A 15258-nucleotide genomic window follows, 5' to 3' on the forward strand; every position below is an offset into this window, starting at 1 on the left:
AATAGTCAGTTCCTCTGTATGTTTGAGTTTCATTTCTATTATATACATATTTTGTTTCTGTTTTAGTTCTTGCTTTGCCATTTTTCCGTTTTTTAGGTCAAAAGATATTATAGGTAACAAAATATAAACATTTTGAACATTTCATAATACTGTATATCTTTTTAAAACATCAACTAATTCTACGTAGAGACGCAAACCAACGGTCTGTTAATTTATCCAATCATACTTTTGGACTTCCTCATCCTCCACAGACCCACTCTGTTCTACTGATGTTTTAAATCTAAGCACATGTAATGAAACAGCCGAGTGGTCTCAAACAAAAGTTACTCAAACAGGAGTATATTTGGTAATTGTGGGAACCATTTTCCGCTTCAGATTTGATTTATATTTTGAGAACAGCAGTAGAGTTTATGTAAGATCAATGCCAATGTGTTATTGTGTCCAGGGGAATCTCCATAACTTTAGTGACTGAACTTTGACCTTTTGCTGCCGTGCCACCATGGAAGACATGGAAGCTCCGCAAAAGTGAAGCCAAAGAGTCTCGATCGTCATCTGGTCATAAAACCCACCTCGTCCATGTTAATGCATGGGACATATGGTCTGAACTAAAAAGTCAAAACACAATTGATCAATACGGTTTCTGTTATTTTACGTGGTTCTTATCCTATGATGTATGTTCATGTGTTTTATTTTAGCCTCATTCCTGGATAGTGGGAGGACTCTTTACCTATAGTCTATGGTGATACAGACATTTACATTTTCATCTCAGCTGGTACTTGAAGAAAAGAAAGTCTATTTGACTGTGCTGCAGCCTGTTACATATCAATTTGATGTAGAGTGACCAAAAGTGTTCCTTCATCTCCTCTTCACCAGGTCTGTGTTGTCCTGCCACACATGGCGCTAACATTGGCAACATCCCCGACCAGAGGAAGCCAACACCGTCGCGCTCTCAGCCACAGACTGCAGCACCGGCTGCATTCAGCCGCTCGACACCTGATCCCACTGTACACCACATGGCGGTCATCTGGATTTTGGGGGTTGGCAGACAGAGTGGAAAAAAGGGACAAGGGGAGAAAAGAGGAGGAGGCAATATGAAAGCTAACTTGCATTGAGGTGTTCATTATGGTAGAAAATGGCAAGCATGCCGCCAAAAGTCAGCCGTAATGGGAACGGCAGGTGAGGAGAGTTTCATAAGGAGGATACGACAGTTCAGAGAGTTCCTTTTGTTGTTAATAAAACTATTTTAATCAGGAAACAAAGTTATCTACAGTGTAATCCATTTTCTTTTGGTTCTTTTTTTTCTATCAGTGAATAGACTGATTGATCTGACATGTTTCCCAAACTTAAAATTCAAACCCAGTAATTATAAAGATAGCTGGGAAATTAAAGGGAAAATCTGTGTCGATGCCTACACAGAAAGCACGAGGGGTGCCTGAATGCCTATGGCTGAATTAAAACTGAACATCTATGGGAGATTTTGAGCCGACATCAGTGTCCCTTGGAAATATGTTCACATTACACAACTCAGCACCTCAAGGTGTTTATGCCCAGTTCCAACCTTCTGTCGTTGGTCCTTTACGTGGCGTGGTGGAAAGTAAGAGTGTGGCCGTCACAGTGGTGACTATACATGCCTAACTTCTATTTCGATGAGTCCACGTCCCATCACAGAACTGGAGTTTACATTAACTTTTCTTCCTGGTTGAGTTGAACTTAACCAAGTCCAGTTGACCTGTTTTTTACCACTAGGATATAACGTAAAGATGGTTTAAGGATAATTTCAAAATCAATCTTTTCAAAATCATAACTATTGAGAAGAGTACTATTCAGAAATTGTAGAGATTGTATATTTAAAAAACCCACATAAAAAATGCATTGTCACTGAAGTTTGTTTGCTGGGTTGTCAAATATTGTCATTGTGTTAATAGGGCTGGTAAAGGGGCCGATAGGATCAATATGCTGAGGAGCAGTAGTGTGCTTCTAGAGGCCTGTCAGGCTAAAAACGGATGACATTTTTTTTTTTTTCTTTGATTTGTCGCCCCTATGTATCTCATGTTTGAACTTGCTGTGTTCCTAGTCACCATCTTTTTCCCAAAGTGGAAAGTGACCATCTGGAGCAGCCATTGGCCCCTTAACTTTTGAACAGTGTCCCAACTTGGAACACTCAGTATTCAGGAACAAAGTGTAGTGTTACACCCTGCCGATGGGGACACCATGTTCTGACCAGTAATATGTGGCTCACTTGTCAAGGTGATTTGTTGCAGTAACATGCTGAGCTACGTGTTTTACACTTTGCTTCTGCAGACTCTCCGAATGCACAGGAACTACATGAGAGCATGTGAAATGTTTGCTGTGTCATCGAGAAATGTTCCTTTGACTCAATAATCTAAATTTAAGTATTATATCATGATTAAAGATTCTTGACTTTACTTGAATATCTTATGTCATACATGACACATTGACTGGCTAGTTACTCTGCAGGATAAACCAATAATGCGCTTAGAAAGTATGACGTACAGTATTTTCATAATTCAACAGTACATCAAGTAAATGAAATGACCAACTCCAACATTAAAATGCTGAAATTGAATTGCTCAGTTACAATACTAAGAGTCGACAACCTCGCTAGTTTAAAAGTTCTGTACTGAATTTGACTGTAATACACCTGGAGTCAACAGGTAGTTCTCAAAGAATTGGAGCTAAACAGTGAAATTAAATATTCACACTTTCTCCTGACAAAATGGTATTTCAATTTCAGAATATATATTGTTGATTACATATCAAGATTGACAGATTATTGTTTCTTCGTTTTCTTTCGGGCAGGGAGATTTTGCACAAATTGATTCGAAATATTTCACCAGACAATTCCCTTCAGATCCAGAAATAGGAGCCGTTCAGCTGGAGGAAAAGTCAGTTTATCACCAGAATCATTGGACTTTACACTCTGAGGACGATAAATATATTTAAACTATTTCATCTGATAGTTGTATGTCAGTCTGGTCTGAAGTGGTGGACATGGGATCGTCTGACACAACCATCTGAAGAGCTACTCACAGGGCTAAAAATAAACCAGCAAAATATCATATTCAACACTACCAGGAGACATTATTATACTGCTATACCATGGGCCTGAGCTTTTCAAAATTAAAACAATTTAGAAAAAATGAGACATACACTTAAAAAAAAAACATTTTGAGCCCAAATTCTGATCACTGCAGTGCGTCCATATTCAGTTAAGTGGATCATTGATTGCGTTTTTGATTGAATGGACATAAGAATCATCACTTGAACAAAATGTGCATTGCTCATCATGTCTAGTGGTATGGTAAAACATAAAACATAATAGTGTTCAATTTTAAAATGATATTTATTTATACTGTAATACCACTGTGTACTTTTACTTTTATTATTATAAAGATGTTTCCTCTTCACAATTTTCTATAAAATCATTTAAATTCATCAAATAAATCTCATTTGTAACTCTGAGATTTATTCACAGAGAACTTCACATCATGTTAGAGTTGAGTGTGTGTGTGTGTGTGTGTGCGGCATGATACAGTGAGACAGAGAGACAGTGAAACAGAGAGACAGACAGACAGAGAGACAGAGATACAGAGTGACAGAGAGACAGAGAGACAGAGAGACAGAGAGACAGAGAGACAGTGAAACAGAGAGACAGAGAGACAGAGAGACAGAGAGAGCAGCTGATTTGTGAAGAGGATATTGTTCCAGCAGGAGGAAAGCTAATGGGTTTGTTTGTGAGGATGTTGCACCTGTCGTTTATTGATGGACTGAGCTGTAAATAACTTTATGAAGCTGTTTAATGCTCTGTGTGGGCCCCTGTGCTTCTTCGCTCTCCAATCCCATATGCGTTGATGATGCACACACACCCACACCGGCGCTCATATTGTTCTGCTGATATGGATCAAATTAGCAGCTCCCCGCAGTGCAGAGTGATGAATTCAAAACAATGCACGTGTCTGAGAGCAGTCATTGTGAAATGTAAAGGCAGAAATAATGAACAAAGTCTCAGGTTCATCCAAAAACCGTCATTTGTTCACGGACGGTATATTTGTGCAACAGTGCTGATACATGTGTGGGTGTGTTGTTGAATGTGGAAAACCCTCTGAGTGTATTTATAGCAGGCTATTGTTGAGCCCATAGAAACCTCTGTAATTGGATCTGGTCTTGCTCACTAAGAGGGAGTCTGGTGATAAATGAGTTGGCAGACGTCATTGCTCAAGCCATCTCTGTGATAGCTGTGCACCCCACATCACCGTCTTGAGCTCTTAGTCCCCACAGGATTAAATTCATAAGTGAATGGTGAGCCCGCTGAATTATCATTCTGAAGAGTGCGAGAGGAAGGGATGGTGGAAAGCAATTTGCTCTGGGACAGTTAATGGCCGTCATTGTTGTCTCCCTTGGTATTAACTTGAGTTTAGCCCTTCTACAACAAATATCATATTTCGAGTCTTAAAATTACAATTTGCTCTTATTTGATTTTAAGGGAGAGGTTAAAAGACAGACCACACCATGAAATAATTCATCTAACACCTGTTCATTGCAAAGCTGAACTTTACCTCTGCAAATCTAGGATGAAATATACACTCCTGATCAAAATCTTAAGACCAGTTAAAAAATTGCATGAATTAGCATTTTGCACTGTTGGATCTTAGGAAGGTTCCAAGTAGAGCTTCAAAATGCAAAAAGAAGAAATGGGAAGAAGAGACCAAAAGTTGTGAGCAGGCAATTTATTGAAAACAACAATTTAACTCGAATAGGCTGTTCATCAGCTGATCAAAAGTTTAAGACCACAGCCTTTAAAAGCCAAAATCTGTGCAAAAATTTGGATTCCATGTCATTTCCTGTCAAGTAATCACACTGTGAAGATCTCTTGATGGCAAAGGCAAAAAAGCTCACCGTCTTTGAACGTGGTAGGATTGTTGAACTGCATAAACAAGGCCTCTCACAACGTGCCATCGCTGCTGAGGTTGGATGCAGTAAGACAGTCATTTTGCATTTCTTAAAAGATCTTCAGGGTTATGGAACAAAAAAATCAAGTGGTAGACCCAAAAAAATCTCACCAGCGCTGAGCCGGAGGATCCGAATGGCTGTCCGTCAAGACACGGGACGATCCTCGTCCCAAATTAAGGCCATTACTGGTGCTGACTGCAGCCCAATAACCATCAGACAGCATCTGCGAAGGAAGGGCTTCAAAAACAAGAAACGTCTTCAAAGGCCACATCTCCTTCAATGCCACAAAATTGCCCGTTTAGACTTTGCAAGGGAGCACCAAACATGGGACATTCAAAGGTGGAAGAAAGTTGTATTCTCTGACGAGAAAAAATGTAACCTTGATGGTCCTGATGGCTTCCAACGTTACTGGCATGACAAGGAGATGCCACCTGAGATGTTTTCTACCCGGCACAGTGGAGGGGGTGCCATCATGATCTGGGGTGCTTTTTCCTTCAATGGAACAATGGAGCTCCAGGTTGTGCAGGGGCGTCAAACAGCAGCTGGCTATGTGGAGATGTTGCAGCGGGCATCCCTCATGACTGAGGGCCCTCGTCTGTGTGGTAACGACTGGGTTTTTCAGCAGGACAACGCTCCAATTCACAATGCCCGTCTGACCAAGACTTTTTTCCAGGAGAATAACATCACTCTTTTGGACCATCCTGCGTGATCCCCTGATCTTAATCCAATTGAGAACATTTGGGGATGGATGGCAAGGGAAGTTTACAAAAATGGACTTCAGTTCCAGACAGTGGATGCCCTTCGTGAAGCCATCTTCACCACTTGGCGCAACATTCGCACTAGCCTTTTGGAAACACTTGCATCAAGCATGCCAAAACGAATTTTTGAAGTGATCAACAATAATGGTGGAGTTACTCATTACTGAGTCAGTTTTTGAGACTTTAATTTCTGTTTTAGGAGTTTTTTTGTTTTTTTTAGCTGTGGTCTTAAACTTTTGATCAGCTGATGAACAGCCTACTTCAGTTAAATTGTTGTTTTCAATAAATTGCCTGCTCACAACTTTTGGGCTCTTGTTCCCATTTCTTCTTTATACCTATTCTTTATAACCATATACTTGTCACGTTGCTGCTTTAGAAAAAATGTATTAGTGTAATAAGATGTGAAGACGCTGCCTGAAATGTATAGTTAGCAATAAAAAACGATATCCTGAGTGTGCATGTGTGTGTGTGCATGTGTATCTCACTGTGTTGGAAACTTCTCTCTGCTCAGCCAGAGAATATGAGAATGTTACAATTATAAAACAAGATTGACAGGATGGATAGTGTTGCACCAGCAGATGACAGTTCCTGGCTGCATGCCTGGAAGTTATTCACAGCGAAGTGCACACACATAGACACACAGGAGATCAGAGAGCCCCAACTGGGTGATCAAGTGCAAAGAGACCGCGATATGGGGGCTAGTGGACAGGGTGTGGCGTGTATGTGTTTGTGTGTGTGTGTGTGTGTGTGTGTGTGTCTGTGTGTGTGTGTGGGGTGGAGGGAGGGGTTCAAGGTCAGAGCAAGCACATAGTGCAAACAAGCAAACCCACTGACACAGAATGGTGGTATAAGATACAACACACATATAAATAACAGCAACAACGTACACAAACACTCTTTAACCAAAAGCTGTGTTAAATTTTTACACCCGAAATTACAACCATTATGACGAGTGGTCCTTTGTTAGCAGTTTTCAACACGTCGCATAAGAGCTTGGGACGTGATAAAGCATCACACATGTCCTTGGATACATGAGGAGCTGTTATAAATAGAGACTAACATACAGACTTTCACACAGTGTAAGGACAGAGCCTGCAGCTCCTTTACTTTTGTTCAGTGATTTGTACAGTCTCTTCTCCATGCCCAGTATCATGTGCCAGATAACAGCTGTTGATACATTTTCTTTGCCACAGTCTTGACATATTGTCTTACCATTCTTTTTTTATTTTTTGCTTGACATGAATGGAAGTTTATAAAGCTTTCCAGACAATACATAATAACAATTTTGCCAAGAGATATATGAAGATATATCAATCAATACACTTAACATGAAGATAGAATATAATATATTAACACTGTATTTGAGTATTTAACGTAATATATTTAGTTTTTTTGGAATCTGTGCACAATAGTAATGTTAAAGGACACGTTGTGATTGTATTGGTGACCTTCAGCAGTCTTCTTGTGCTGATTTCTCAAACTTGTGAGCTATTAATTAATCTGCCGAACTAGAATGGTACTCAGTGGAGCGTATACCACTGCCAAGGCCCACCAGTCCCCTTCAATCTAAACAAGCTACAACAATTCTCACATACTCACAAATAGCAGTTCCCAAATGTGTCTGATATTTCAAATCAAGATTCATAAATTATTCCTGGGGAAAATGTTGAAATATAAGGATCACGGTGCAAATATTTTTGAGGATAAATGTTGTGTTCCCTTGATACGGTTAAAAATGACCTCCTAGTTCCCTCTGAACCATAAGTAGAGGGTGGCCTGGGCCCCAGGCATTGTGGTCACTTAATACTGGCACGGCTAGTCTGCATTCCACAACCTTCCACCAAGTTTCTTACAGTGGATTTTGTGTAATCTTGTTTACAAACAAGCTAACAAAAAACAAAAACAGAAAGGGGTAAAAACATAACCACAGTAAAATCAGTGTAGTTACGACTTCCAAGGTCAGCAAGCAGATAACGTGTTTAACAACACAACAAAATCATTTCAATAAAATATTGAGTCGTAGATAGTAACAACTGACAACAGAGAGGACAACAATTTAACTGTATCCTCTAGGATAAGAGTCGACCTGACAAAGACACTCCCAGGACGAGAGAGATGACAACTTCCATACTTAGAGTTACATAAGAAGTCTGGAGCAGAAGGAGCTGGTCCCCCTCTGCGATCACGAGGGGCTGGCTGTGGAGTCAGCTGTCAGGGGTTTGACCCTGAGGGCAAAAACTGCTGCTCCTCCTAAGTGGATAGATGGCATGGAAGATACACTGCCACCCACAGGACTCCGCTGCCTTGGTGTTAGTCTATTTTTTCCATGCAGAATGCCAACCCCGAAGGCCCAGTAGGACAAACACACGCACACACACACACACACACACACACACACACACACACACACACACACACACACACACACACACACACACACACACACACACACACACACATACACACACACACACACACACACACACACACACACACACACACACACACACACACACACACAGCTACCCTTATTATGAAAATAATAATAGAACTTCATGGATCTCAGTTTACGGGGGGAAAAAACGACTTGATCAACAGAGATTTCTTCTAGCACTGCCATGTGGTGCATATTTGTGATGGAATTATTTCTTCTAAAGGAAGAGGCTGATTATCACAGGGCAAAAATACAGAGACAAGCAACCATTAACGCTCACTTTCACAACTACAGTCAATTTTTTGTCATTGAATGACCCAACCCCCGTCTGCATGTCTTTGGGTGCAGGAAGCTGGAGCAACTGAGCTAAACCTTAACACAGTGAGAACATTCACATTCCACACAGAAAGACCCCATCCATCACCAAGTAATGGCATTGTGATGGTTGCCTCTTCCCTTCAGGTAAACTTCACACTAAGCATTGATATGTAAATAGCATGCTAACATATTCAATGAACTACTACACTATTTATACCTTCATCCTTATGCTAGAACTCAAACTGCCAGCATTCAGCCCACTGCTGTGTACAGCCTCACTGAGCGGGACAATGGGTCAAATGACTGTTAACCAACAGTTAGATCAGTTTATCTCCACAGATCGTTCAGGTGTCTCTCAGCTCATTGTTTTGGATTACTCTATTTGCTCTTGGTAAACTTGTTTTTGATTGGAAAAGGAAATCGCTTTCAACACAGAGCATTTCGCAGCTAAAGAGACAGCTCCTCAGTGAGCTGGTGTACTAGAACGTTTTTTTAAGAAAACTGGTTCAGGCTGCACCACCTGTCACAAAAAATTGGTATGAACACAGACTGCCATGGATTGTTAGGACAGACTAACAGTCATTGGTTTTGTGAACCTCTGGGAAAGTTTAAATTCTGTTATTATTCAACTGACACTTGCAGGCTGGTTGTAGTATTTATGACTTTTGGATTGCAAACGTATGAGACAATATAAATAAATACTACTAGTACTACTACTACTACTACTACTACTACTATTACTACTACTACTACTACTACTACTACTACTACTACTACTAATAATAATAATAATAATAATAAACAGCATTTAGACATTTTGGGAGAATTTAAAATGTACACAAAATGTAAATTCCCAATTAATTTAATATGTACACAATCTGTTATCAAGCTGACTTTCGTTTTAGTGTCTGGTCAAATTTATCTGGAGGGTGTAAGGTTGTTTTGATCTAATCTCATAATACTGGCCTTTAAAACAAAGAGCTGTAGTGATACTATATTCATATGGTTCCTTTTGGTGATACTCCAGCTGTTCTTTGGTGCTTTCCCATATTTTCACTTTCCCAGTTAAAGGTCTCCTGAACAGCTGAAACTTCCCCGAGAGGTCGTGACTTTTATTTTGAAGGTTGTTAAACGGGAAGTATTATTTTTGGCAGGGTTTACCTGGGCATGTTTGAAACAGGTAAACCCTGATGACATAATCAGAAAAAAATGAACCTCAGGTCCAGTGAGGAGGAGAAGGAAGAGGAAGAGGAGGGATCACATAATCACCACCTCTGTCAGTGTCTGTGTGTCACTCTCTGCTGGGAACCATCTAGCAGCGTTAACGTAAGTAAACTTTATCTTTATGTATGATTCATACAAAACACGTCTCATATAAACACGTCTCATATAATACATCATATGATCTATGTGTCACAGCTGTCAAGGAAGAAACAACAAAGAACTACTCTCACTTTAAAGTGAAATTGAAACAGAACAAAATGAAAGCAGTTGATGAAGGATAAATTGAGCCGCTTGAGGGCGATTCACTGCTAATTGTCAAGATATAATAACAAGCAAACTAAAGGGAATGAATGAGAATATAACACGGCATTCAATGTGGGGAAAAGAGAAGGTAAGAAGGAAAGAACAGAGCCCATAAGGAGATATGTTCATACAGAGCCCTTCACAGGAGAGGAGGCTGTTGTTTTGACTGGATGAGTAGCACCTTTCAAAACACTGTAACAATAGGAAACAATTGAAAGCAAGTTGAGGATCACATAGCGATAGAACACAGACAAAGACAGAAATACACAAATGAGTAAAACGATTTTAAAAATGAATTATAATAGACGATCAGAACTAGGAGAAAGAACACATAGTAAATGTAAAAGTAAAGGTTTGCCAGAAAGATCTCAATAAATGCAAACAATATAAACACATTGTTTGGAAAGAGACAACTCAGTTAACTTCATGTCTGCCTTTTATGCATCTTTGTATCCTCATGTCAGAGATGAGACATGAGACATTTATCTGTGAGGGCTAATCAATCACTTGGACACATGTCATGGTAAGCAGTGGTGTAGAGTAACTAACTACATTCAAGTATTGAGCTTAATGCAGCTTTATAAATAAATACCAAAGTACTAAACACGGTTCCAAGGGGTCCTTGAAATCCTTTAATGTTCGAAGAAATAATTTAGTTTTTTTAAATAATTTAGAAAACAGACATTGATACAGGTCATTGAAAGTACTTGAATTAATATGTTTTTCATTTTTATTTAATAAAATACATGGTGCGGCTTTAAATAATAAGTAAACAATTTCACTTCTTTTGATCACCTAATAAATGATGATAACTTTTTCCAACAGGTACCATTAAACCATTTAACAAAAAGAGTGTGAGTCCATCTTGATGAATGTCAGCAGTGGTCATAATAAAGTTATTATTATTATTGTAACATTTCACTGGCCTCAGCTATATAATCCCTACAGGAAACCTTCATATTCCTCATTTCCCTCCAAGACAAAGATGTGTCTCAGTTAAAAATTGCGTCACATCCTTTGCAAGTTGCGGAGAAAATTAAATAACTTGTTTAAACTGAGACAAACAATGTGCTCTTTTATATAAGAAAGGAAACCTGGCTCTATCTTATTAAGAGTTGATGCTAGACAATACACAGCAGAGGTCACGTAAGAGTGTAACTGAGAGTCTGTGACGTTCATTTATAACTAAGGGGGTTTCACTTCTTGTTTTTCAAGAGCTACTTCCTCATGTTTAACAGTTCCCTGTTGCAATGCATGTTACATTAGTAAAGGATAATTTCCATGAGCTCAACAGGAAAGAAGAAACTTAATCACTAGTCTGGTTGGTAAAGAGTCATCTGCAGAACGGATTTCACTATCACACATTTGTCGTAGGCTGTGGAATAAAGTTTGGATTTATATGCCGTGTCTGATTCCTTGACAACAACAGGAAGCTGGTGCAGGAGGATCGACAGACATCTCACATCTGTAAGGAATGATAGGAGTCCTGAACACCAGCAGCAGAGTGTGCACACGAGGGTAAGTACATCTGTGCTGATGTTTGTGAAATGAACTGTTTGAATGAAATATTTGTGAAATATATGATTTTATTGCTATTTTTTAATATGTTTAGGTTACATCTGTTATATTAACGTATTGTCTGCAAGTACAGACTATTACCTGAAAAAATAACACAGTCAGCACAACTACATGATACACGGAACACCAAAAACAAAGGATCGAAAAGAAGATTCCTGATTAATCTGATCGGCTGTAAATGTATGATGGTGATAGTGTTTGTGCAATTGGGTGGTAAATGACAGTTAAACATAATCATAATAAACAAGTTAAGAATTATGAATGCCGGTGTTTCCATCGGGAGGGTGTGGTGGTCGCTGAATATGAATCATATACTGTGGCCTTTGAACGTGATATGTGAAAGGCAAACTCCGGAAAATGGCTGGAGCAAATTATTTCATTTTCATGTCTGAATACAGCTGCAGAATGGTTCCTAATGTGATCATACTTTAGCCACAGTTAGAAGGTGCACCTTTGCGTGCTGTGTATCTGCAGATCCCTGAGCTGGTGGCATGGAGGAAGCCTACAGTGAACTGTACCAGCAGTTCCTCCGCCTGAGGTCGCTTTGTCTGAGACAAGCTGCTCTGTTGCATCAACTCACAACAGCCCTGCAGAAACAGCAAGGTCCATATAATACCTAAACCTGATTCTCACAAACATGTGTCTGTCAATATTCATCAAACTAATTCACAACTGTCCTCCTGCAGGCGCCACTGTTCCTAATGGAGAGTTAAGCTACATGCTGTCCATCCCCTTCCAGGGCAGCCAAGCAATCCCTGTGCTCATCCCTGAAAAGCTTCAACCGATGAAGGAAGCACCAAAGTGTTGCGACCATCAGGTCTCCAGAAATGTGTACACTTTTTCGGATCTTCTCGTGGAAGATATGTCCAAGCTCTGCATGGATTTGCCTCTGCGGAGTGAGGAGGATGGAAAGTTGGAGCCGAAGGTTGCACCTCTGTCAACAGTGGACCCCTCCAGACCGCACGGAGCCTTATCTGGTGAATCAAAAACTCCAGGGCAGGCAGATCATCGTGGTAGAGACAGGACTGTGCTCACACCGAGGGTAGGTGTTCTCAACAGAACAACAAGCCACTTGTAGCCATCCTCCAGTTTGCCCTGACATTTTATAACATGTTCTCCCTCTCTAACTCCTCGCCGTGTGCTCTGTGTTTGGATCAGTTTCCTGCGTCAGACAGGGGGTCCCGTGTCATGGACTTCATGAGCCAGCCCGGTGGGTTACTGATGTCAGACGTGGCGCTGCATTCACATGTCTGCGACTTCTGCCAGGCGGTTTTCCCCGGAGACACAACCACCAAAGGAGAGTTCATACGACATCTTCACACCCACATCAGCTAGACGGTGCGGACCATGCATCTGGTCCTGATAGATGAGTGATGAGTGTTTGCATGATGTGGTGGAGTAGGTAAATCTTAGGTAACCTGATCTCTGGAAACAACAGAGTTGCAGTTTGCCTGTGAACTGAACTGGGCAGATTGTTCTTGAGGGTGTAAAGTGCAGGGTTGAAATAGACTCCCTGTGCTCACATCTATATTCAGTGGGGACATGTTGCATTTTAAAAGACATAGTAAACCTAAATTACACAACATTATATCTTCCACTATATAGCCATGGTTTGATTAGTCAATGTTTCGAGATGTCCTTCGCTGAGATTTATGCCTTTACATGAATGCATGATAACAGAATTTAATTTGTTCTGCTGACAACATTGAAGTATTACATACAACTAAAATGGCTCTGAACACAGCACATAAGTCTGCTAATGCCCAACATCATTAAAATTCACTAGATCTTGATTTTTATTTAGATCTGTACCATTTTACACACACCCATAAATATCATAAATATCAGTACCCTTAACATGACTGATTTGTATATTCTACAGCCATGAATAATTGTCTGGGAGATCAAGGAAAATGTTGCAAAATGTCCTACCTCGCAATGTTTGAGCAATTAAAAATCAGTCCTTGATCTGCCCCCAGATCACAATCAAGACCAAAGATTTATGAGATCTTTCCTGACCCATCCTTCCACCAAGTTTAATGGTAATCAGCCCCATAGGTCTTATGTAATCCTGCTAAATTACAGACAAACGAACAAAACAGATGTAGAAAACCACATCTCTTATTCAGTTATTCTGAACTCTCTACAGACATGTCAGTATACAGTTCCTACAGAGACTTCCTTAAACATTAACCAAAGCCAACCCACTGTTAAACCGTGTAATTTAAGGTGCCTTTCCGAACAGCAGCCTATTATAGGGTGTATTCATGTCCATATAGTTCCTACTCTGAACATTTCACTTTGTAACCACTCTTGTATTTTACCTGTCATTTAAAATCATCAATATTTCATCTAGACTGATTGTGATCACCCCGGGTGTTACTATGGTACCTGTGACTTTTGCATCTTTAAGTACCAAGAAATACTTTCAGACCTCACAAGATATGTGTTTGATGAACACCCTGACGATGAGCAAAAGTATAAAATACATAAAAGCATCTTCAGAGGATTAAAGAATAAACAAACAAATAATCTGTCATGTTTAGGTATTTAAATCTGAGATATTATTGTAGTTGTTTTGAATGGTTATTATGATGGAATAATTCAGTGATGTCAGCATTGTACAGTGGCATACGTCTTGTTTATATTTAAGCAACTGCTTGAAGGAGTTTTTGTTTTGCTCTCACTTCGTTGTTGGTTATGAATAATTAAAAAGTTGTCAGTTGACTCTAACCAGTGATTATCGCATCTTTATTTAACTGTAACTTTGCTTGCCTGGTTTTTATTGCAGATTTTTGATCAACGCTTTTATCCTTGAAGATAGTGTCGGACCTTTATCTTTTCACTGTGAAAATTCACTTCCTCTGCCCTGTCTTTGTTTACAGCACCTATTACATGATCTAATTAATGATAAACTCACATTTATCAGCTTTGTACACATTTTTGACTTTGCAGACATTAAATATTGCCTACATGTTTACATAGTGGACAAAGCTCATTGTGTTTAGGAGCATACTCTACAATCTATCAAGATATTTATATTTTTCTTTGCCAGAAAAGTGCTTTTTAAATATTTGCTTTGAACCAATCAGCTGTCTGCTGCTCGGCTCTGTGTTGCAGAGGAAAGAACCTGAGCTGAGAATAGACTCAGACATTTAACTCCCTTATTAATGGCGCTGACAGCTGATTGATGACAACGCCTCCTATCGTTTGCAGCCACACGCTGCTCTCATCATCACAATAAAGAACCAATTCACATGTAATTGCTCTTGTATAAAGTCAGAAACATTTAGCAGGTGGAATATTTGTTCACAAATCAGCTCCTGGGGATCATGAATGTGTGTCATGAATTGGTGGCGTTCAAGTAAATAATCGTTCAGTAAAATTACATTCTGGAGCAAAGTCTATAACTCGAACCATGGCTCATTATAGCAATATTTTATTAAATATTTCATGTAAATAATCTTTAATATGAAACCATGTCATATACTAACCTTTATCATTCTGTGTAACAACTACAGTGAAATAAACTAAAAATCGGTGTGGTTATAAAACTCTAAAGCTGATATTTTCAGGGTTATCGGATGTTTGGCTTGTGTGTCTTCATGGCCATGATGTGTCCAAATCATGTGTGTGTCTGCGTGAGCGTGTGTGTGAATGAGTTGGTGACAT

General features: G+C 39.6%; 1 protein-coding gene across 4 annotated transcripts; it reads left to right on the top strand.

The window, feature by feature from the left end:
* Window positions 1-9653: 9653 nt before the first annotated feature.
* On the top strand, window positions 9654-14319 carry zgc:113184 (uncharacterized protein LOC553745 homolog). 4 transcript variants are annotated; one of them, XM_053444667.1, is made up of 5 exons: window positions 9654-9807; window positions 11438-11526; window positions 12061-12189; window positions 12273-12628; window positions 12745-14319. In XM_053444667.1, the coding sequence occupies exons 3-5, from the start codon at window positions 12078-12080 to the stop codon at window positions 12919-12921; spliced, it is 645 nt and encodes a 214-aa protein (XP_053300642.1). In that variant the 5' UTR covers window positions 9654-9807; window positions 11438-11526; window positions 12061-12077; the 3' UTR covers window positions 12922-14319. The 4 variants fall into 4 exon arrangements, with proteins under 4 accessions (XP_053300642.1, XP_053300632.1, XP_053300662.1 ...); XM_053444657.1 differs by lacking the exon at window positions 9654-9807 and adding an exon at window positions 11206-11329; XM_053444687.1 differs by lacking the exon at window positions 9654-9807 and adding an exon at window positions 11225-11333.
* The last annotated feature ends 939 nt before the right edge of the window (window positions 14320-15258 follow it).

This window comes from Pleuronectes platessa, chromosome 2 (genome assembly GCF_947347685.1).
Source record: "Pleuronectes platessa chromosome 2, fPlePla1.1, whole genome shotgun sequence".
Lineage (NCBI taxonomy): Eukaryota > Metazoa > Chordata > Actinopteri > Pleuronectiformes > Pleuronectidae > Pleuronectes > Pleuronectes platessa.

Coding starts and splice junctions, on each gene's coding strand:
- zgc:113184 (XM_053444667.1), top strand. CDS start 12,078: ATGGAGGAAGCCTACAGTGAACTGTACCAGCAGTTCCTCCGCCTGAGG. Junction 12,190..12,272: donor AGCCCTGCAGAAACAGCAAG/GTCCATATAATA, acceptor GTCCTCCTGCAG/GCGCCACTGTTCCTAATGGA. Junction 12,629..12,744: donor GGACTGTGCTCACACCGAGG/GTAGGTGTTCTC, acceptor TGTTTGGATCAG/TTTCCTGCGTCAGACAGGGG.